Source organism: Strigops habroptila, chromosome 4 (genome assembly GCF_004027225.2).
Source record: "Strigops habroptila isolate Jane chromosome 4, bStrHab1.2.pri, whole genome shotgun sequence".
Classification (NCBI taxonomy): Eukaryota; Metazoa; Chordata; class Aves; order Psittaciformes; family Psittacidae; genus Strigops; species Strigops habroptila.
The window spans coordinates 55,074,788-55,098,618 of record NC_046358.1 but is presented as its reverse complement, the minus strand read 5'-3'; the positions used below and the strand labels follow the sequence as shown (position 1 = coordinate 55,098,618).

The window sequence follows — 23,831 nt, the reverse complement described above, 5'->3', positions numbered from 1 at the left end:
TATTGATTAGAACTATCAATCACACACAGAGATGAAAGCGTCAGACTTCCATTTGTGCATCTACCAGGTCGGGTTTTTTTCTCTGTATTAAGGAGTGATTTATTTGTGTTTACGTTGCACTTATTGTGGCATATGGTCGCTACAAATACTGTCATTTAGAACAGGGCAAACTACAACTGACCTGTTTAAACATCTGTCTTTGTTTCAAAGCACACTCTGGAAATATTTTTTATTTCATGCGTGTTTACAAAATAAAAGAAGAAAAATGTTTACGTTACTGCATCTAACTTGTCTTATTTACAACCAAACGAACGAAACAAACATGCTTGCTGCCTATCCAGAACACCTTTCTAAATGCCGGTGATTTCCTGCCGTAATGATTGTTTGGAAAAGATACTTTCATGAAGACTAAGAAACCCCACAGCGTCAATGTCACTCCGAAAAGCAAATGCAGAAATGGGTTTACTTCTGCTCCAGAGCCCAGCCCAGCCCGCCCGGAGCTAGATCCGATTTGGCTCGCTTCCTCCTCGCACCGGCGAGCCAGAAACAAACTGTTCTGATCTTCCAGCAGCAAACGCTCCCGCTCCAGACCCGGGCGCTGGGGCAGGCACGGGAGGGCACGGCGGAGCCGGCCCCGCACCGCCCGGCCGGGGGGCAGCCGCACGTCGCGGGGCCGGCTCCCGCTCCTCGCCGCCGCTGACGCACGGGGCTCCCGGGCAGCAGCAGCCGCCGCGCGGCGGCTCCCGTAGCTTATGGCAACGGCGGAGCCAATGGCAGCCGGCCGCCGGGCGCTGCCATAGCGATCCCGCTCCTCGCCATGGCGGCACCAACGGACCCGGACGCTCCGCTCCGCGCCGCGAGGAAGCGGCAGCCGCGCCCGCGCGCTGCCCGGCCCCCCGCGCGCAGCTCGGCTCTCGGTGGCGCCCAGCGGAACGGGCAGCGGGCGCTCAGGCGGCAGCGCCCGTAGGGGCCGGGGTCTCCGCGGCTGAGGGGCGACGGCCGCCACCGCCGGTACAGCGCTCCGCCTGCTGCCGCCCGGCCCACCAGGGAGGTGGGGGACTAGTGGCGGAAGCGCGGAGGAGATCTCTCCCGCTCTCCTCGGGCCTGACAGGTCTCCCCAGAAACCAGCGGTTTAACTTCGCGGAGCGGGACCGCCCGAAGTTGGGAGCCGAGACCGGGCCCCCCTCCGACAGCAGCCGCCAGCCGGCAGGCACGGGGCTGGCCCGCGACCCGCTCCTCCGGGCGGGACCCACCGCCTCCCCCTGGCGCCACGGGCAGAGTCCGGACCCCCGGCTCCGCCGCCGAAGCCAGATCTGCTCCGGGTTGGATTCCGGCGGCCATCCCCCGAAGCCGCCTGGGGGCAGCGACTCCAACCCAGGAGCAGCTCCGGTCCCTCTGGCCGCGCTCACACCCCGGCGGCGGTCGCCCCTACCTGTAAGGGATCCAGTCCGCCTGGTGCCTTGAAGTCATCTCTCCCCGGCGACGCTGCCCGGAGCCGAGGAGGGGGACGCGGCCGCTGCTGCCCGAGTCGGAACCCGCCACGACGCGGGCAGCATCCTCCGTCCGGGGAGGGGGCGGACGGCGCGCCGGTTATCCCGGCAGCGGCCGCAGAAACATCCCCCCGGGGAGGGCTCCCAGCGGCGGGCCGGGCTGCATGGGGAGGGGGGCGGCCGGGGGCAGCGGGAGGCGGCTCCCAGCCCTTCCTCCCTGCCCGGAGCGGCGGCTGGGTCGGGCACCGGAGCGGGGGAGGGGGCCGCGGGAGGAGGCGGAGGAAGGGCCAGCGGCGGGCAGGGAAAGGCAGGGCAGCAGCGCTCGTCCCCGCTGCCGCTACCCGCCCGCCCCCCCGCAGCCGCCGCTGCCGCGCTGAGGCATCGCCCGGGCGAGGCGGGCCGGGCCGGGCCGGGCCGGGCCGAGCTGAGCCGCCCCCCGCGCCGGGCCCGCCCCTGCCCGTCAGCCGCGCCGCCACTGACTCACGGCCGGCGCCCGCCCCGCCACTGGGCATGTGCGGGGCATCCCCGGTGGCGAGCAGCGGCCGGGCGGCGCGGGGTGACGGTCGGGAGGGCCTCGCAGCCGGCTGAGGCGGGAGAGGCGCGAAGAGAGCGCAGGTTGCGCCCAGGAGCTTCTCCGCCAGCCCTACGGGCAAAGTCTGTCAGTTTCGGCAACTCGACCCAAAATGGCTGAGGAGCCACGGCCCGGGGTCTGCTTGTAAAAGCTTAACGCGGCCCTTGCGGGAAAACTGATGTTTTCTGTTGGCTGGTGCCGGAGAGGCGCCTCGCAGTGATGCAGAGCCGCAGGGACATGGTGTCTGCGGCCCACCTCAGCTGGGACCAGCGCGGCTGTGAGCACCAGCAGCGCTCCTGGGGCAACCATGGTGGAAGGCTGAGGCTGGCTGCACAGAGCGCGGTCACGGCTCCCTGAGGACCTCGCCTATTGCTACACAAGTGTCCTACAGGCTGCTACCCACCCGTCGCAGCAAGACCAGCACTGCTCCAACCCTACAGCCAGAGCAGAAGTAAAGCCCATTTAAACTGTTGTAAATCCTCCTCCTCCCCTTAGCCTGTGTCAGACTATACACTTACTGAAACAGTTCCTGACTTTGTGGAAAAAATTATCTGAAGAAAGTAGGAATTAGTGAAAAATAAGGATGGATGAAATATATAGTCTCTTTGCTTTGAATAACGCCAAAAGTCAGAAGTTTTGTTGTGGGTAACATGTACTATGTGGAGATAGTTAAGACTGTTAGGAGTTAGCTGAAGTCACCTTTTCACACAGAATAGGCATTGTGGGATAAACCACCAAGGAGTTAAGTGTGGCACCCATTGTGCCCTGAAGAGGCTAAAATGGAGAGGCTAAGATGGAAAGGGACGCCCAAGTGACAAAGACGTGAAGCTCTGATATGCTAAGCCATCCCCAATTTACAACATTGTTCTTGATGGGGTGAATTCGTGCGAAAGAAGTGTATGGCACAGGTTATCCCATTGCAAGGTATTGCAGAATTAGAGAGAAAGATGAATAATTAAGGCTGTGGAAAGGTGCACGTCTCAGTGGAGAGTTGAAAGAAATGTTCACCTAAGAAAATTGGGAGTTTAGAGGGAAGCGTTTAGAAATAGTGGAGCAGACCAGTAGAAAAAAACTTTTCTTTTGATTTTATAGCATAAAAACACAAGGAGACTATTATAATTTTACAAATTAAAACCGACTGAAGGAGGTAGTTTTTCACACAACATGACCGTGTGGTAGAGTTCATTACGAAAGAACACGGCTGAGGCCATGAAGCCAGCAAGAGTCAACAGAAAATGGCATGCTTAACAGATAACAGGAATGTTACCAGTTTCTTCATTGTTGTAAACTTCTGAGAGGCTATTTTGTTTTAAAGCCAGAAACCAGAATTTAGACGTTTTCCAAAAGTCAGAATGAGATCTACCTTTAAGGAAAAATTCCCTCGCATCTATGTGGATAGTTTGCTGCTTTTTTGACCAGCATTAGTCACTGGACTTGACAGACCTCCATTCCGGTCAGGCACAACCTGGAACTGTAAACCAGCAGGCTTCACCACATCCTGGCAGTGGTATTAGCATGAGGAGGCAGCTGCAGGAGACATCCCATCTCCCGCCACTGAGATGAGTGCTTTGTAAACATACCCTTTTAGTGAGGCTTCTGTAGAAAAGAAGAAAGATGAAAACTAGAAGAGTTTCATGTCATTGGAGTCAAAAGCTCTCGAGGGTGATGATTAGAATATCTATTTTCAAAGAGCCGTAAGTGTAAAGTCTGATAGATGAACTAATGCAAACACATCAAAAAGATCCCTCTGAGCCTTTAAAGGATATGAAATATGGAAATGCTTCACTGTCATTTAAACAGCCCAAGACCATGTTTGTGTTAACAAATGCAAAGGATATGGGGTTTACTAGATGTTCAAAATGGGAGACTGTCAGGGTGTACTTGAAGATGGGACTGTGCAGAGCACAATGTAAATCAGGGAGAGCTGACACAAAGGAGAAGAAAGATCAGGAAAATTGCATGGGAAAAGGGAAAACCAGTTCTCTGATAGGGTTTATTTATGCTTGCAACCATGTTCCTCATCTTCCCCCGCCTTGATTCTCCCTTATCCCTTTACCGTCTTGGGTGACTTGCTTTTATACTCCCTCACTCTCCAGCTTTAGTTTTTTCTCACTGGCAATGCTCTACCCCCATTTTGGAAGCCAATGAACTGAGCAGAAAGGTGAATCTCAGCCCTCTAAAGCTGGCAGAGTTAAGAACAGGGCTACTGCATCTCTCTAACTCAGAGCAAGGTCCCAACTCACCAGTCTCCAATGGTTGTCACTCTGCTTTGTCTACATGGCACACAGAGCTAACCCTGAATGGCAGGGCAAGAATTACAGAGAAATCCTTGCTGAGTGGATGACCAAGGTGTTCGTTTTGCTGTGTAACAAGCCTCAAGATTGCCTGTGAGGTGCAGATCTGTTCACTGACATTTCTAGTAATTTTCAACAGCTTAGGGAAGTCCTGGCTTTTGCGGATGCCAGTTTCTCCAAGTACTACTCCAACAAAAACAAGGGAAAAATACCAGCATATAACAAATAGCCCTTACACACAATGATGACTTTCAAGTGCTATCTGTAAAGAGAATTGTACTTTTCAGAAGCCATACTTAATTAGTTTCGGATTCCAGCCTGACGGGCAAGGTAGCCTGTTAGGAAAAGAGTGCTTTAAAGGTTCAGCTGTGGATACATGAAACAGATGGAAGGCAGCAACACAGATGCAAACCTAGCTCCTCCACTGCCAAATATGTCTCACTGAGTAGCATCTTTATGTACAGTGTGCTACCTTTCCAATTATTCCTATTTTGTCCTCTGTGTAAAGGAAGTGTCCTACTAATGCATTTTTTTTTGATTGAGATGATGAATAATACAACACAACTATATCTAACCGTTGAGAACACCTGCATTTGCAACTGAAAGCCTCCTGGCAATCTGGATAGAGAGCAAGACATCAAAGCAGGAGGACTCTGTTGAAAGGGAGTTGGGAGAACCTAAACAAGCAGTAAAACAAGAAACTGATGTTAGCTCATTCCTAAACGTACAGATTAATAACTTTTAAAAAGTCTAATTTTCCCATGTTGGGGTAATTAATTTCTTGTAATTTAGCCCATGAAAGAAAAAAATAATGAAGTAGTAAATGTATACATGGATTTGAAAAAGTGCACAGAGTATCTTTTATAGAGAGGTTTTTATCTATCTGTATTCCTATTGCTAGTCTTTCTAGAGCCACTGTTGCTTCTGCACTAATGAACACAGCACTGTTCAAACCTTGTGTGCGACAGATAGAAAGGTCTGCATGTTGTGTGGTTTAGGTTTCCTACACCTCACAGCTGCTATAGTAGGCTCAGGATATGTATTCAATTAAATTCCCGTCTCATTTGCCTTTTTAGCTGACCTGAAAAAAGATTGATTTTAGAAAAAGAAGTACAGTAATGAATGTCATAGATTTTCTGATTTGCAGAGCCATCATGATTTTATGCTGTGGAATAACACATCCTAACTCATAGTTCCTAATCCATTCATAAGACATCTGAGAGACTAACTTGATCTTTACTTTTTAGGTCTTTTAAAAGGGCAAAAGCTAACAGTCTCTGGATCACCCCAAACATAGCACAGAAAACACTTCTATTCAGTATTTGTCATCTTATAGTAGCACAAACAGGACAGATAACACGTTTGGCAGAAACGTGTGAGGATTCTGGGTTTTCCTTTATTGGCTTGGACATTTCTAATTTTAAGCTCTGAATAACAAGGAACAGGATGTGTTTGTGCTGGCATAACTACAGAAATGGTTGTGTTTAGATTTTTCCATTCCAATATATCTAAAATGAAGCTATCATATTTGAAGTAAAACCATGCCAAATAAAATTTATCTGCATTCATTACAAACGTAGGTTTCCTGACAAAGTTCATGAACTTCTCTGTGTAAAGCTCCGATCAGTTGTGAGCGTATCTAGGGTATTTTGTTTGTTTGTTTGAAAATCAAACTCTGCAGCTAACCAGGACCAGATGCAAATGCTGAGGTTTTGTGTAATGAGCTGAAATTCAGCAAGCTCAGTGGATTTCTTCCCAAGCAGTGAGTTCTGGAATCTGTTGAAACAAATTCAAAATAAACTCCAGGGATGACAATAAGGGCATTAAAACTTTCACACATCAAAATGAAGAAAATGCTTACAAAAAGCGAATAAAATCAAAGTCTTGAATGGTAATTTTCTCCATGAACACTTCAGTAATACCAAACACATGATAGAGAGAATTTTGCTCGTTTTTGTGGGCTTTGAATGAGGCTCATGCCAAGTTCTCTGTCCTTGTGCCTTCAACAGAAAGAAGCCCAGTTTAAATCTTGTTTCCCAGTAAGAAAAAAGGTATTAATTTTGATATCCCAATTTCAACTGTAACAAGAAAATTTTGTGGCAAAGATGAACAATTTGGAGATGAAACTCTGGGGAGGAGACAAATTGGTATATGAAAGATTTATTGCAGCCTTTACATGTTTGATCCTCTCCATCTCTCCATGAAAGCTTTCTTTCCCTTGCTGTATTTCATCTATTTTCATTCCAGTAAGTACATTTCTGTTTCTTTATTGTGAGGCTGTAGAGCATAAATACTGATGGGAAACACACTGAAATAAAATCTATTCTGCAATAACAGGATAGAGCTCCCTCGCCACCCAGAGTGATTTTTCAATTTAGTCACTTCAGTTTGAACTTGCCTAGCTCCACTGAGATCCTGTCTAATATCAGGTTTTGAACAAATAGTATCAAGCTGACACCTACATGTACATATTCCTGTAAAATAAGTAGGTATAAGAAAATGTTAACTTTTGAGGATTGAAAGTTGTTAAGCTCACTTTGCCAGCACTAGCAACCAAGCCTTTTAAGCCACTGTCCTGGTGTTTGCCACCTGCTTTCAAAACCTGCTAAGTAAGTTTTTAGTTCAGTGAGATAGCAGATGCTGAAACAACACTTAGCATCTCTCAAAATCTTGCACTGAATATATCCAAGGTTCTGATTCTCCACTGTAAGTTAATAAACCCTATTACTAAGGTGACAACACAGTCTCTTGCATAGAGACAGACTAACCTACATGACTGCTGTACATAGTCACCAAAACTTGAGTAGGAAACTGGTATAACCATAATTAGAACTCTTGTCATCTTTGGAATTCCTGTCCCACTGAACACTCATCTAAACCCAGTGGGTCCACTAGAAGTAGATTCTGCTATACATTCCCTTTAGACTCCCTTTTTTATTGCCCTTTAACATTTTTTCTACATCCTGATACCTAAAATGATTGTTCATGAAGAATGAATTTTCCTATGATAGTGCTTAAATACAAAATTGGATAATTCTAGTCCATTTCAGCATGCTATTTCACATAGGTTTTGCTTTTAAAGGTTTCTTTCCCTTTGAAGGTTATTACTAAACCAAATTTTACACAGTAATTTTACTCCCATCTTTTGTATGGATGCTTTTTGAGCTTTTCTGAACCATTCACACTATTTACATGTCACTCAAGGCAGAATACCAAATAAAAAAAAAAGACATATTTTCAGAAAGACGACTCTGCTCGAAGTACGTCTCCGTCCTATAAGACAGATCTAAACTCCTAGTAAAACAAATGCCAGCTTACTGCCCATGAAAATTAAAAGTCACTTTTTAGTTGTTTTTCCCTTCTAAAAATCAAGGGTAGTTTTCAGTTCCGACTCCTCTTTTTTTTTCTTTTTTTTTTTTTTTTTTTTTTTTTTCCTCATGGAATCACAGCATGGATGGCAATGGAATGCATCTCTGGAGATGATCTTGTCCAACCCCTCGCCTAGATCCACACCAACTACAGCAGGTTCCTTAGACCTGTTCAGGCACGATTTTATTATCTCCAAGAAAGGAGACTCTGCAACTTCTCTGGGCAGCCCATACTGCTGTTTCATAGAATCACAGAATGGTTTGGGTTGGAAGGGACCTTAAAGCTCTTCCAGTTCCAACCCCCTGCCAGGGGCAGGGACACCTTCCACTAGACCAGGTTGCTCCAAGCCCCGTCCAACCTGGCCTTGAACACTGCCAGGGATGGGGCAGCCACAGCTTCTCTGGCAACCCGTGCCAGGGCCTCACCACCCTCACAGGGAAGAATTTTTTTCCTAATACATGATCTGTCTACCCTCTTTTCAGTTTAAAGCCACCCCCCTTGTCTTATCCCTAATTACCCTTGTAAAAAGTCCTTCTCCAGATTTCTTGTAGGCCTCCCCTTTAAGTACTGGAAGACTGTTATAAGGACTTTATAAGTCCTTATAAGTTACAAGGACTCCCCTGAGCCTTCTCATCTCCAGGCTGAACAAGAACAGCTTCCTCGGCCTGTCTTCACAGCAGAGGTACTCCACCTTCTGATCATCTTCTTGGCCCTCCTCTGGACCCACTAAAGCAGGTCCATGTCCCTCTTGTGTTGAGGGCCCCAGAACTGGATGCAGTACTTCAGGTGGGGTCTTATGAGAGCAGAGTAGAGGGGAAGAATCACCTTCCTTGACCTGCTGGTCACACTTTTTGATGCAGCCCAGCGTACGGTTGGCTTTCTGGGCTGCAAGACAGGGTTTGACCAGCCTCACAGTCAAAAGGTATTGTCTTATGTCTAAATGAAATTTCCTGTATTTCAATTTGTACCTGTTACTCATTTTATTCTTCTGAGCTAAGATGCATAATTTTGCCCTCAACCAGCAATAGTGGAAAGGGCATTTCCCTTTGTTCTCATGGCAAGGCCAGAAGAATGTGAGATGTCCTTTCAGGACAAAAGCAGGCTCTTCCAGCTCAACGGGAAGGGCCAAGCTGAAATTCTCATAAGCTGTTAGCAAACAGTAGCATGTCTCAACCTGCTGAAAGGATAAACCCTAAACTGTTTCTTCATATTAAAGTCTTTCCTTTGCAGCATGTTGAATAGGCAACTGTACTTAATGCTGCAAAACCTCATAATTAATCTGAAGCGAAGGACATCCTACATAACTGTTCTGTAAAAACATGCATAGACAATACTTGCAGATAATGTAAATAAATAAATAAACAAACAAACAAAAACCATTGAAATTATGGATCTAAGCCTGTCTGCCCCAGCTGAGGATATAGTTTTAAATGTTCATGCTTAGCTATTGCAAAGTTAAACAATAAACCAAACAAAATCCTGTCTAATTTCAGAGATGTTGCCAACTCATGGTTGCTTCAAACTCAAACATGACTTATCTGCCCTTAAAAGCTGTTAGCTTCACCTGACAATGAGCCAGAAAATTGTAATACTCCCAGCAGAACTTGTAAGTAGAACCAGAAATGCTTTGCCATAGGTGTTCATATGGAACAGCATAATGACCTTCTCATTTTATACCCTCTAGATTTCTTCTTCTGTCAAACATGATTATTCAAAGAAGTCAGTTCGTTGGTTTTTTTTGTTTTTTTTTTTTTTAAAAGACACAGGTTTTGAAAGAGTTAACATTCCATTACACTTCAGCACAGAGTTCCAATAAAATTAATATGAGGTTGAGTTCAGTGAGCAAGGAAAAAAGATTTAAATGGGGTTTTTCTGGAGTCAAAGCACCTAGAAAAATAGGAAACTAGCTTTAGAACAGCTTAGCATTTTTATAACTAGAAAACATCTACAAAGTCTTCAGATGATGTTTAAGATTAAATAGTATGAAGTTATTATTTTCATTTGCTTGCTTTAAAGTGGTCTAGCTAGTAAAACTTTCCAAAAGGAGCAGGAATAGGTATTTGAATTACTGGTTTTCTGCTCTCTTTCTAATAGAATGGGTTAAATATATTTGAGTTTGCAATAGAAACACCTGATTTTTCTTCAGAATTTATGCAACTTGTTAGCTTGTCTTACTGCAAACCATCTGCACTTCTGGCCAATATATGACACTATTCATAATATGACTGCTTTACATCAGCTTTGTAATGCAATAAAATGCCGCATTCACATTAGAGATGATAAACTGAGGCAAGAGCTAGATTACTTAGTGTGCCTACAGCTATATAGAAAGTCTCTGGATATGCTAGGAATTGATCAGTTGATTTTCACTGAAACATCCATCAACAGTGCATACAAATTATATTCTGGGTATCATGAGCCAAGCGCTTTCTGAATCCTCTGTATTTGCCAGTGCAAGGACAGCATGAGAGTGCATTGCTTACTCAGTGTTTCCCTGAATTACAATCTAATGCAACTGGTAATAATTTCAAATATACAGGTACTCTACATTAACTTAAACAGCTGGCTGAGAATTTCTGTTTGTAAGAACTATTAATGTTATTGGTTTCACCACACTATTTTTTCACTTTACCCCAATAAATGACTAAAGCTGTGGCCAAATAGTTCAGCATAAGCTAAATGTGAGACACTATGTTCAATAACCTTCTCAAAGCTAAAGAGATTTTCTTTTGTCATGTTCTAGCATATTCTTATAAAATGTTTCAGGTCACTATCTGCCAGGTTCTCAGTGACTTGGCTGTCAGAGTTTAAGGTGGTTGCTGGGCAGCTCCCAGCTTCTACTGGAGAATGCCAGGGCAGTTTCTTTTTGACTGGTGAAGAGGTAGCTCTCCATGTGGGCACCTGGGCGCTCCCTGGCTACAGCCCACGGATCTCTGTGGGCTCATTGTGCAGCCCAGTGCCCATCTCCAGCACACCTTCCCAGCCACACCTCACATCCCCCTTGGCAGAACACTCACTGGCAGAGGCCCCCCAGGCACTCCAGATGGTCCTATCTGACTGCACGTTTGCCAGCTCCTCTGAAAGGCAACACCTGGAGGGTCTGGCACAGAGCAAGCGAGATCCCACCACATCAGAGGGGAGGGCACCTGCAATCAGGCCAGACCGTGCCGTGGTGCGGCCCTCGGTACAGCACTTCCCATTCAGAGAGGGAGAACCCAATGCTGAACTGTTATCAGTTCTGCCAGAACTGTGTCAGCTGCATCTGGCAGATCATGAGCACATTTTCCTCATTAACTTCATCAGTGGTTTGAACGAAGTCCTCTCACCAGCAAGGACAAATCACAGCAGTTCTGTTTGTTATTTTTCTGTAAAAATGTTGGAGGAACTATTGTTTGCAAAATACATTTCCTGGCAGAAGGCAAGAAAATAAGCTCTTAAAATTCCCCTTCTAGACATAAAATGTTAAGTATTTAAACACCAATTAATTACTAAGCAAAGCATATATTCATACCTTCAAAGAGCACTGTAATGAAAACACAAAGAATGCATTAAAGTAAGACTTCCACTTAAAAAATTAAATTCTTCAAAGAGACTTTTCTTACATAGCGTAAGATAAAGTAAAGCAACGTTTCTTATGTAATTTTGGGATAAGAATTAAAAACAAAGGAAAATAAAGCAAATAGTTTACATCTCTGTAGTAAATATTGTATAAAAATTACACAGATACAAAGTTCTCTGAGCCTGTGCAGATTTTCATAGAGCAAGATGACTGTATGAAATATGTCTTCTTTTTCTTCACTTTGCTTTGCATAAACCAATCTTCCTTTTTGGCCTCTCAGACCCTTTTCAGGCATTTACTTTCTCCTAAATTACCGTAGGTGGGTACATCTGGATGTTGTCTCTAATACCCAACTCATGAATTGCTATTTTGACTCCTTGGAATTTCTTCACACCTCCTTATCAATGACAGGTCCATGTTCTTCTAAGCCAAATTCTGCTGCACCTTCCTTGCATTGATATCACATTTTCCCCTCTATCCTTCCAGTTGCATGGTCAGCTGGGTTCATGTGCCTGGTTCACAAACACAGCTATTCAGGTCTGGACCATAATATTGGTAATACAATTGTAACCATGTCCTTCAACCTCCCTTCAGGAGCAGCAAGTTATAAAGATTGACTGAGAGCAGGGATAATTCCAGATTCACACCAAATGTATTATTTACAACTAAATGAAGACTGACATAACACAACATTCATTCAGTGCAGCTATAGTACATGTTATGAAGAATGTAAAACCAGGAAGATAATCTGAATTGGTAAAAGATATGATGCATTCACTTAAAATATGTAAGTATTTCTGTGGAAGCTTAGTCACAGGCCTGGATTTAGTGAAAGATCTGGGGAGACGAAAAAAGTAAAGGGCATAAGACAACTCAGGACATCAGAACCTGTTACTGCCTTGCTGCCGGTACCACACATCGTTCCCATTCCTTCATGAATGATGTGGCACTGTCTCAGTTTAGCTTTCTTCCTCTCACAGCTCTGTCTCCTTTTGTTGAATTTGAAGAGTCTATTAAGATTCTTCAGGAAAGATCAAGGTTCAGGTCTTCAGGAAGGCATTTTTACTGTCTCTTGCAATATTGTCCCACCTGCCCCTGGACAGTTTATCTCTGGTAGCCAGCACACTTTGACTGGAAGATAAGCAAGAAGGAAACCTGAAGCAGGGAAGAAGTAGAAAAGAGCTAGAAGGAAGAGGGCATTACAAAATGGGAGTGGAGATTAAAAATAAATTACCAGATTTTCTGTGTTTACTAAAAGTCTGTTCCCAAACCACTGATGGCCCTTTTCCCAGAGAATACTGGTATGTTCAGATAAGTTCTATGTGCATATGATATACATACAGGTTGTAGCTCTAGCAGCCGTAATGAAGCAATTGTGCATGCTGGATATTTGGCACAGACTTTTTGCTGCTATAGCTGCTGTGTGACTCTGCTCCCTGTCACAGAGTAGGAACTGTAACAACGCCCTTGAGAATCCACTCTGCAAAAAGCACTCCTTTTCCCCAGGAACTGCTGAGCAGTTTCCGCATTCTGATGTTTGCTATTTATTGATCCTTGTCTACACTGTCTTGCCTTACATCGGGAAGGTGGTAATATAGCAGCCCATTTACAGCCAGTGCTGTATTGTACTGTAGCATGAGACATGTGTTGAAGTACACTGACTCCAAGACCTAGAGAAATTCCCTTATGTGCCTTTCAGCGTGTTTTCCAATTTAACTCTCAAGCAGACCAAGTTAACCTTCCTTTATACAGAAATGTCAAAGCAAAACCAAAACTCAGTGAAGGAAATTAAGTCAAGGAGAAACATAAAAAACCTCAGCCAATGCAGAAAACACTGAAAAAGTTCACTCAGGGGTAATAGGCAAATTGATGTGAAAAAGGAGATAACAAGAAGGAAGGGAAAAAGTATATAAAAAATAAATCCAGAGAACAGGAGACTCAGGTCTAGGAGACAGTTGGATTTAATAGATAAAATACAGTCAGAGAAACTCACAGAAAAGATCAATATATCAGCGGGCTGGCAAGAAAAAAAAACAACAAAACAACAAACAACTCTACAACAATGAAAAGCTTCCAAAAATACCGCATACTGTAATAGGATATTGGAGTAAGTTGGTCAATTAGAAATGAGTCACAGATGAAATACATAAAAGTATGCACACCTGAAGTAGTACAGAAATGGGTGGTGGGTGATACTTTTTTCTACTTCCCAACTTCTTACTGCTTGATGTCAATGAATTGTGTTGCACAAAACATGCCAGCCACACAGTAAATGAGCAATGCTTGAAAGGAAACATACTGTATGTTTTTCTGAAAGGCAGATTTGACTTAAAATCCTAAATCGGTCTGTAGAAAAATACGTTGTGGTGCTACCTTCTGAAAGTACCCAGCCTCACAGAGCACTGTTCTGGAGATTGTGTGTTTCCCTGCTGTTTGCCTTAACTATCAAATACTAGTTGAAGAGTTCTTGGTTTTCCCTATCCTACTCACTTTGTGCACAGACACTTCAACAGGCCTAGATGTATTATAATGTTGAGGTAAGCTATTGTAGGGTAGTCTATGGCTCAGATGTAGATTGTGTTCTGGAAGGAAATAATTGGCAATAAATAGACATTTCCAGAAGTCTGTTGGGATTGGTGGAAGTATTTATTCACATTTTTTCTACGGTCAGCCTAATATGATCAAGGTAGGGATTCTGAGAGGAGGCAAACACAATTATACTAGCCAGCCTCAAGATGAATTATACCATGCTCTCCTAATATCAATAAATGCCAGCTTTCCTTGAAACAGTTTTTAATTATTTGCAATTAAATCTAACTCTGGATAGAGAAAATTGTTCATTAATTCAAATATTTGGAAGAATCAGAATCCTTTAAAATGAAACATTTAACTTAACTGTAAATCAGAAAAGAATACTGGCAAATCTTTAGGTTTTCATATTGGTATCCTGCTTAACAAAATGTCACTATGCACCAGAGAGACTTTGCTTTGGGGTAGCATCAAAACAGAGGGTGCCTCTGTGCATATTGCCCCTACCCTGAGATAAGTCTACTTTCTTCCTTCAGTATAGCAGTTGTAAAAAATATCAATTAGTAGGAGTAGTCCTGCCTGCTTACATGATACAGGCACACATTGACCAAACATAAAACGTAGATTTTGGCCTCTTTTAACACCTACCAATCAATGATCTGTGTCACTGTATATAAACAGTTTTCATTCCCCACTGGCATGAAATGAATTCTAAGCAGGTACAAGGGGAGATGCGCCTCTATCCCAACTGCAATCTCAAGAGCAGAACTGATTAAATATATTTATCTTGAAAAATGTCAGGTTTATGGTATCACAAATTTATTTCCAGAGATGCTCGAGTTACGTTTCTTATCCTGTGATCAGCTGTATCCCTGAAGCAATCTATCAACCCTTTATTTAAAAGAAAATATTCCTGAACCAAGGTAGTGCTATGAACACCTGTAGCCCCTGAAGAACAAGAGAACTCCGGGCATCAAAACAAAACATCAAAAGAGGCAGCAAATTAGGAAATGGCAATGTAATAAGAGCACATGAGACTGAATTTCAGCTGAGTGAGATTATCAGTCCAGGGCCTGATTACTTGATTTTGAACAACTCACTTCACCCTTAGGTCTCTCTTTCCTTATGTGATGTTTATAGCGTAAACATACAAGGCAGTCAGAGTGTGATGCAGGACAGCTCCCAGATGTATTTCTCTGCCCCAGGAATGCCACTATCTGGATGAGGATCTCTACCAAAAAAAACCCAAAAACCCAACAAAAAGGGAACATGGAAAAAAAAAAAAATCTGTATCAGTTTACACTGAGCTGAACTTGTAAGCCATCATCATTTAATTAAGTTAAAATCTGCAGGGTTTTAAGAAGGCCAGGTCACTGAAGTGAGCACTCAATCTTGAGGTACTAAACATACTGTTCCCCATCAAAGGAACATTTCTCACTTAACCAGCCAGTCCTCATGAGCATGAGGAATTTCTCTCGCTGCTTCATAATAAGCATCTTCAGCAGAGAGGTTTAAGTAAACAGAGCACAGAGGTCTAACCCAAAGTTTTATGCTCTAAATGAGAGCCAGCTAAATCAACTTATAACAGACTGTGCACTCTGAGATGGAAGAATGAAACTTGCTTCATTAAACCAGAGGGAATGCAGTGGTTTTAATCATATCCCCAAAGAACAGCCAGGCTGCTGACTGTTATGTAGTTTACCAGCACTGGAAATACCAGAGTTCAGAAGTTATTCCAGAACGCATCCAGTTAGAAGTGGCAACTTGAAAAATCCCAGCAGCAGCCACTGATCACATTGGACTGAAGACAAGCTAGAGTTTAGACTCCTTCCATGCTTCATTTCAGTGGCATACATGCTGAAGATTCCTCCAGGTGAAAGATTTATGCATGCAACCCTCCACAGCAGTGCATAGAAATTACAGGTTATGTGCATCAAAACAGTACAGAAAACGAAGATGGAGATACAACTTCCAGAGACTTGAAAATCTATTTTACTGACAATACTTCTGATAATCGAGAACTTTGCTAACTCATCTTAAAAGGAGAACAATCCCCTCCTGTGCCATTATATAAAGGCATGTGGAAGTTGTGTGACTCCCCAGTTCCTCACATTTCTCCAAAAGAAAGACTGGTACTTTAACCTGATCTCTGCCATGAGCAAAAGGTGTCCTTAATAGTAGCAAAAATGGAAGGTGCAGAGGGAACAAAACCTTTCCTTTACAAAATATCTTCTACCTCAAATGTCTTAGGATACCTGAAGGAAGAGAACTGCCAGCCTTAATGTGCAAGGACCTGTCTTGCCTGGACAGTTGGTGGTCTCAGTGGTTTTACCTGCTGCCTTCCTTATTGCAACATACCCATCGCTGGCCAAGACATTAACAAAGATATATCTGGAGACACAGGACACAGAGGGGCATCGGATGACAGTTCCATGTGGCTACCACCCAACCTCCACATAATTTCATTCAGTCTGTTCTCATCTTGAGTTTAAAACTGATTTTTTCCTACAAAGTATTTCCCCATTACACATGTACAGCGAAGAGTGGACTGACTTCTACACAAGCAGAGATGTTCTAGGGAAAGATAATTATTTATTTATTGGTTTAAGTCTGATTAGCTTCATCTGAACTAATAAGTCTCCTAAGTTCGTTCTTGTGTGTGATTTACTCTGGCAGACAAATAAGTAAGTGTAAAGAGATGGATAGACCAGCCAAAATCTTTTCGATTTCAGTTCCAAAGGAATATAGCTGCTACATGGTAGCAAAACACTGAATAAGAGAATAAAAGTTCAAAGCTAAACAATCGAAAGCTTGGTTGGGTAAAATCATCTTCTGCTAACCAAGCCTGCATAAGTGTTTTATGAAAAATACAGAGCCGGGCTCAGTTCCTGGATAAAACCTATAATTATTTTATAAAGACACATAGTAATTGAGGATGATTCAGAGATAGCTGAAGAAATAGCAGCTCTATCAATCTTCAGGGAAGCAGTTCACAGAACTGCATTTTTAAAGACTCCTCAAGGGCAACTGCTATAGTCCATCTGCTCATAAAAATCAAAATGAGAAAAAAATCAATTATGATTTAAATTTAAATCAGATTTCAAGCCCAAAGCTTTTAAATTTCTTTGTCTAAGATTGCCAACACACAGGCTTTGGATTTAAGACCTGCATGATCTATTGGAAAGAATGGATGGCAGGTCACACCATTACATGTTCAGGCCAAATTTGTGAATATTATTGAACTTTTCCCCCTTTTACTCCCAGTCAAAATGATACCCTAAAGTTCCATTTCCGTAGCCTGGCCAGCATAGCAGCCCATAGCCCCAGGAGGGTAGTTTGCTGCCCTGGCCCTCTGCCGAGGCAGGGTCCTGACCCCAAGGGAGATCAAGAGGTGGATCTCTGGCTGTGTCCATATCCTGGCCCTTTCAGAAGCTGAGCACCCTGAAAAATCAAGTTCCACATTCCTCGCTCAGATCAACAAACTGCAGGAATAAGTTGGATGAAAAGATAATGACAGACGTGAAACAGAGGTCACATCAAATATCATTCTGCAGATTGGTTCAAGATCTCTCAAATCATAAGACAGCGTGCATAGATATTAGTAGGAAGCAGAACTCATAAAGACAAATTGATGGGCATTCTCACATGCAAGGGATGTAACTTGGGAATTAATAGAATTTAATTTGCTGTGGCAGCATAAACATCAAATTGTATTTTTTCTGGGAGAACTGCAAAGCTAAGAGCTAATTCCATAGCAAGACCTCATTAGTGTTAACTACATTACCAATGTGAGGTCAGGTACTTGTCCTTTTGTGAGATCAACTTCATGCTATTAATCTGCAGAGAAAGCTCTGCATTCAGATGAAGTTATCAACATGTTACTTGAAATACATACTGCAAACCCTGTGGAAGCAGGGAAAATACTGTATGTAACAATAAAAACTGCTAATCAAACTCCAAATTTCCAAAGGGACTAGCAGAACTTCTTCGAGTTGGAGTGAGCAGTGAAGATTTACATCAGCTTAGAGCTTGGTCTGTTATTTCTGTAATACTATATAAATCATCATAAAACATGACAAATGCAGTATTAATGATGAACTGCTAAAACTTAACCAGGCTCTCCTTCAAACCTTGCTGCTTCAATCACTGCTATGTATGACACTTCTGGAATCAACTGCTCTTTCATTCCAAATCCATAAAATTTTATATTTTGTCTTTCCTTGAAGTGATGGATTTTTGGATAGGGCAAAATTTATAGTCAGGTCTTTCCTGGTCCTGGGCTAGATTTCACTCTGAGAGTACAGCCTTCACCTACTTCTGAAGATGTGTGAAATTTCTGTGAGAGTCAGGTAATCTGATGGGCAAACAATTTGCCTCTCACTGAGCCCAGAGGGTGAACAAGCTGACACTAGATGAGGATGAAGGGAAAATCCAGAATAATGAAGAAGGTAACTCCCAGAACCAGCTTTCGTATCCTTTGCCCTCCAGGCAGTGAGGAGAAGGGTGTGCAGAGAGCAGGAGCACGGAGCTTTCACATGCTTCAGCAAGACAGTAGTTCTGCTAAATAAAGGATGGACACCTCTCAGTGCAGAAGAAATGAAGAAACACAGCACCTGCTTTTGCAAGAAGATGCTGTTTAAGCAGGCATCAACCATCTTAGGAAGGAAAAAAAAAAACCCAAACCACCTGTTTCTTAATGCTTTGGAGTGTGCTGCAACACATCTCATCAGACACTGAATTTCCCACCTTCTCCCACCACTCTCCATGAAGCCAGACAAGGCATTTGGAGGGCACGTGGGACTTTGGGACAGGCTTGCAACTTTCCATGCACTTTCCATGTGTGGGGGAAATGAGAATATTTTGCCTGCCCTCCAGCTGCTTGAGGCAGAAGCCCATCCCAGCTCAGTGCTGTGCTTAGCCACAGCCTTTTCTAGACTTTGGGCCTGCAGGTAGCTGGAGAGATGATCATGCAGAAGTGGTTACCTTTCTCAGAGGAGCTTGGGAGGCCCTATGGAAACAGCACCTGCACTGAGGATCACACGATGCATCCAGAAATCATGTCCTGCTTCTCCAATGCTGCAGCACTGGCTTTAAAAGAAACAACACCACACTGTTCCCGAATAAATTGAGGCTATTTTGGGCTGCCTCTTGAATTTGAGCTTTAGGATTCTGGTTTTCACATTTTCTCTACAACAGGGAGTGCTGGAAGTATTTTCCCTGTAAACAGACAGGCTTAAGGAATCACAAGTGCTGAGACTGTAGGCTGCACCTCAGAAGTGTCTCAAAGTGCTTCAAAAGCAAGCACTGATGTTGAGCAGCCGTAGAAGTCCAGCGGATTTCAGTGACAGTATTCAGTATTCATGTGCACACAGGTCACCATGAAATAGCACACATTACAGCTGTATGTATGCAGCATTAGCATATTAATTCTATTGCCAGCAACAGTACTAATATTGTTGAGTCATTTACTGATCACTGAATAATTAACTTTTACCACCAATATACTTTTGATTAATCATTTTCTACATTACAGCTGAAAGTGGATCAGACGACAAACCATCAATATAGCAACTTTTCCCAGTACTTTGCATTTTCTTGTGAAATGAACTAGATAAATTAACTACTTTTTTTCTCAGCTACAGTATTCATCATTCAGATGAATAACCGTTGTTTAGATCAGCAACATTCTCCATTCTAATAGCTTATGTGAAAAAGAATGAAATTGAAACATTTTTTCAAGCTACTTGTTGTGAACAATGTTGGCACTCTTGAGCTGAAAGACGCTGACTCAACAGCACTTTCATAGATGAAAATTTCTCTAAAGCAATAGAGAAAAATAGGGGATAGGGAAGAATAATTAAAAAAAAAAAGAAAAAGAAACAAACATATCTCAGGACCAAATCCTGGCCCACAATAAAGCTGTTCTAGGAAAACACTAGTGATGAAGAGCTGATAATAGGAGCATCCTGTAATTGCTAGAATGACATTACGTCAGTCACACCAATGCCAGCACCTGAGGGTGGTTTAGCATGCTGCCTCCAATCCAGAGGCTAAGCTACGTATTCAGACCTACTCACACGCAGCCCATTTGGTAAAAGGCTGCATTCGCTGTCAACTCCAGGGTCTCCAAGTTGTACAAAGCTACATCAAAGGCTTCCTGCTGCTCATTGCAAGGTGTTAGACTTTGGCTGCAATAGGGAAGCAGACCCTGTAGCAAATATATCTCTGCCCTCCCATTTTTACATGCTGTCTTTCTCCTCCAACACAAAATGGAAATTTCACAAGTAACTTAGAGAAACAAAGCTTCTCCTAAGAACTGTTCCCTTGGAGGACAACAGCATTGCTAGAAATTGTTACTTGTGTGACTTGACCCACAAAGAACCTAACTGGTTGCAGATGGAGCAGACTCTGCATTTCTGTTTCTCTTACAAATTTGTAAGAGAAATATTAATAGCACACTAATGGTAGCAATTACTATAATGAATGTAACAGCTGGTACCAGCAGCTGAGCATACGTTTCAGTTTTATACTTTCCATGTACAGCGTGAGGTGGCTCTGAGTAGTTAAAATCACTGTCTTTCACTTTTCCTCTCTGAAGATTCTATTTTCAGCAAGTCTGTGCTTGTGGCAAAAAGATGGAGAGCTACTTTTGTAAATATGTCACCTCTCAAGAGGTTACTCACAGCTCTAAGAAATAGGTAACGTTCAAAGTATGGTCAGTCTCTCAAATTATTTTGGCCCTCTCAATGAGTATGGTTTTACCACCAAAGCAGACATCTTTCAGTTGTGCTTCAAGCAGTTTGTTCCTCCTCTTCGTAATGAGAAAATTGAGTGGAGAGACTCCTGCAGAGGAGAGCTGTACAGCCAGAAACAATTCTGCTCACTTGGAAACATTTACAAACAAAATACATGTCTGGCTCCCACGATTGTCACCTGCCTGAACAGACCCCATGAGAGTAAATGAAACAGAAATGTAGCACAGGCACTAGGAAAGCACAGAAAGGAAATCAGAAAATTGTTCTGGCCCATCTTCACTCAAATTAAATCTGGTATTTTAATTAGGAGCGAATTAGGCTGCTGCTCTGCAGGACATGGGCATCTAGCAGCCACCATTAGACTGATAGCCTTTAGTCAAATCCATATCATGATGCCAACCTCCTCAAAGGCGATTCAGTTCAGGGGTTTACCTCCAAATTCCCAAAAGCTGCCAAATTTGGCATTTGGCATTCCTGTTTTAAACTTGGAATTCAAGCCTATTCAAATGCTTTACAGCATTCATACGCTTTTCATGCTAACACAGTCTAGGTACTAACAAGCCTGAGGCACTTCCAAACTTCAGTGAAAGCGTTCAGGAACTGAACTGAACTGAATGCAGGAAACAAAAGAAGCATGAAAGGCAGTGGGCACTTCGCTTTACATGGAGGGAAAATGTAAAGGGCTACAGTGACTGTGCCAACCATCTGCTTATCTACTGAACATTCAAGGATAATATTTATTGAATCAGAATTCTTTCCTACTCTAAGGTAAGATTTTGGATTCCTCTTTAAATTAGGCCTCAGACTGTTACCCAATCAAACAAAATGCAACAGAAGTACTTTGTTTCTCCTGAAGAGCTACGTGTTGTAAAATTACCTCAAGTCTTTCTCAGAACAAAACACTTGCAGAATTGACAAAGTTTCTAGGCGAACATCCACATCTATTACCACATTTGGACTCTGCCTCTTGGAAACTCAAAGCTGACCCTCATGACCCCATCTTCTAAACTCACAGTACTAGTTACTCTATGTTCTTGTCATGAAGGGCTATTCCAGTTTACACTGGAATTACATTATGAAATGTAATGACTACATTTTTAAAACTCCTTTCTGTCAAATGCTTATAGGGTGTGAAAAAACCCCACAAGTTTTACATTTAAACTTTATATGCATTCAGCAGGACGTTATGCACAATCCTCAATGTCAAAAGATGGGAAAGAGAGTGTGAGGAAAAGAGTAGAGAGAATACACCAAGATAGTTGTTGAAGTGAAATTAATTTCCTAGAAGCAACAGAAGACAAAATAGTTTTTCCATGCTGAAATACAGCTTTAGGATCTTTATTGTTCTGACATTGCTAGAACGCAAATCTCAAAGTACAAGGCTCAGAATAAAACAAAGACAAGTAGTGTATCCATTAAGGTCTGCAAAAATCAAAGGGACAACTTAAAGGCAGTGTGTCAAACAGTCACAGTTGCTGACTTCAGCAAGGAAGCAGACAGCTGCATTTTGAACAAATAAGCTCTGAAGAAGAATTGCTGGCAGCTGTGTTAGAAGGACATTACAATAAAATCCTGTGGTCACAATGGCAAGTGTTGCAGATACAGGTGAGTTATAAACTGTTTCAGGACACAAGTTTTTGAACCTCACAACCATAAGGGACACTTACAACATGGCCTCACATGTCTCTCTGGGGCAAACACAGGATCAAAGAGACGTCCTCATATGACTCAGCTGCCACAGTCTCATTTTTACTCACCTCTGTCTGGCTTGCTTAATCCCAAACAAATCCTCTCAATGAAAAGCAAAGCTTCTGCTCAAATTTGTGAGTGGCAGGTTGATGTTAATATAGCTCTTGAAAGCTTTGGCTAAATGTCACCACTGCTATAAAGTCTCACTTGTTTAATTTTGTTTTCTTTAAAGATGTGGAAGAAAGATTATGTTCTTACTCAGATTCTAGAATATCATCCAGAAATGTGGTAGTGTGACCCCATCGCAAAACTGGCAAAAGCTGTACCAACAACAGCAGGTATTCTGGTAAGCTTACATCTTTGAGAAAGTATGAAAAACAAGATCCCGCTAAATTGTAACAGATCGAAAGATGCACTTAACATTAAAAACTAGCATAAGCTTCAAGGCGATTCTGTGTGGGCTTTTCTATGGTGTATTTTATAGTTTACCAGCCATTATACGTACACCTACATCATGGGCAACTATCTCACTGAATTGTTACAGGATTCTGCTATTCATCTAATGCAGAAAGGGAGGTGGCTCAGATGACATTTCATCCTTTTTTTTCCCCTTTCTTTTTTTTACTGCATTATCTGCACAACAAATGTCATGGCCTAGTGGAAAGGCACTGTACAGTGCATCAGGACACCTGTATTCTCTTGGCTCAGGCGCTGGCTGACACTGACCCTGAGCAAGTTTTTAATACTTATTTGTCCATTTTGTTCATTCAGGACCAAGTTGATCTCTGCCACTGTTAATGAAGTGCCCAGCCTTTATGTAACACATGAAGACAACCTGTGAATACGCAAAGGGAACAATGCTATATGCATTACAGAGAGGAATGCACATAGAGCTCGGGGGAAGAATTTGTGCCTCCTTTGTAAGCTGCTGCTGCAGTTCAGCAACTCAAGAGCCTCCCACACTGTGCTTTGTATCCACAGCTAGGACAGGTAATCAATCCACAAGCTGTATTCTGGCCAAATTACAGTATTATCACTTCAGACCAAGTGGAACAGGAGCTTGGTGGCAAAGATACAGTGTGCAAGGTCATGTTCAAAATCAGATTATTTCCTCTTTATTCAGGGCCTTACAAATTTACTTGTCGCAGTCCTCAAGTGGCTAACACCACTTTCAGGTCTGTAGAGGTATCAGAACTTTCCACAGAAGATAGAATTACCATGCATAATAATAATACTGAAAAGAAAATCAAGTTTTCAACATTTTGTTTAAAGGAATAATTCAAATGAAGCATTAATACACTTGGTTGAGTTTTTAATTCTTTTTAAAACTGGAGACACAGTAACAAAAAGCGAGGTGTGTGAGGGGGGGAAGCAGAGGACGATGCCACAGACTCCAGCATTCATACTGCTTTCCCAGCTACACCCTGAATATTTCAGACACTCACCCTTTACTCATGTTCTGCTTCGGGTTCATTCCTGTCCTGACTGATGTTCTAGCTGGAAAATCTCTGATGAAGCTAGTCCTCAAGGAGTTGCCTGTGGGCTAAATACTAAGGCATATTCTTTTTAAATCTT

General features: G+C 42.8%; 1 protein-coding gene across 9 annotated transcripts in view; it reads right to left on the bottom strand.

The window, feature by feature from the left end:
- Window positions 1–23,831, bottom strand: part of TUB (TUB bipartite transcription factor) — a 159,201-nt gene that overhangs the window by 76,206 nt on the left and 59,164 nt on the right. For 2 of the 9 annotated variants that reach the window (XM_030482916.1, XM_030482918.1), the window contains exon 1: window positions 1,433–1,968. The exons of 6 other annotated variants lie outside the window; for them this stretch is intronic. In XM_030482916.1, the coding sequence (XP_030338776.1) occupies window positions 1,433–1,470 (38 nt within the window). In that variant the 5' untranslated portion in view covers window positions 1,471–1,968. Of the gene's footprint in view, window positions 1–1,432; window positions 2,670–23,831 lie in introns of those variants that run through there. One more of the 9 variants, XM_030482912.1, reaches the window with a different exon arrangement.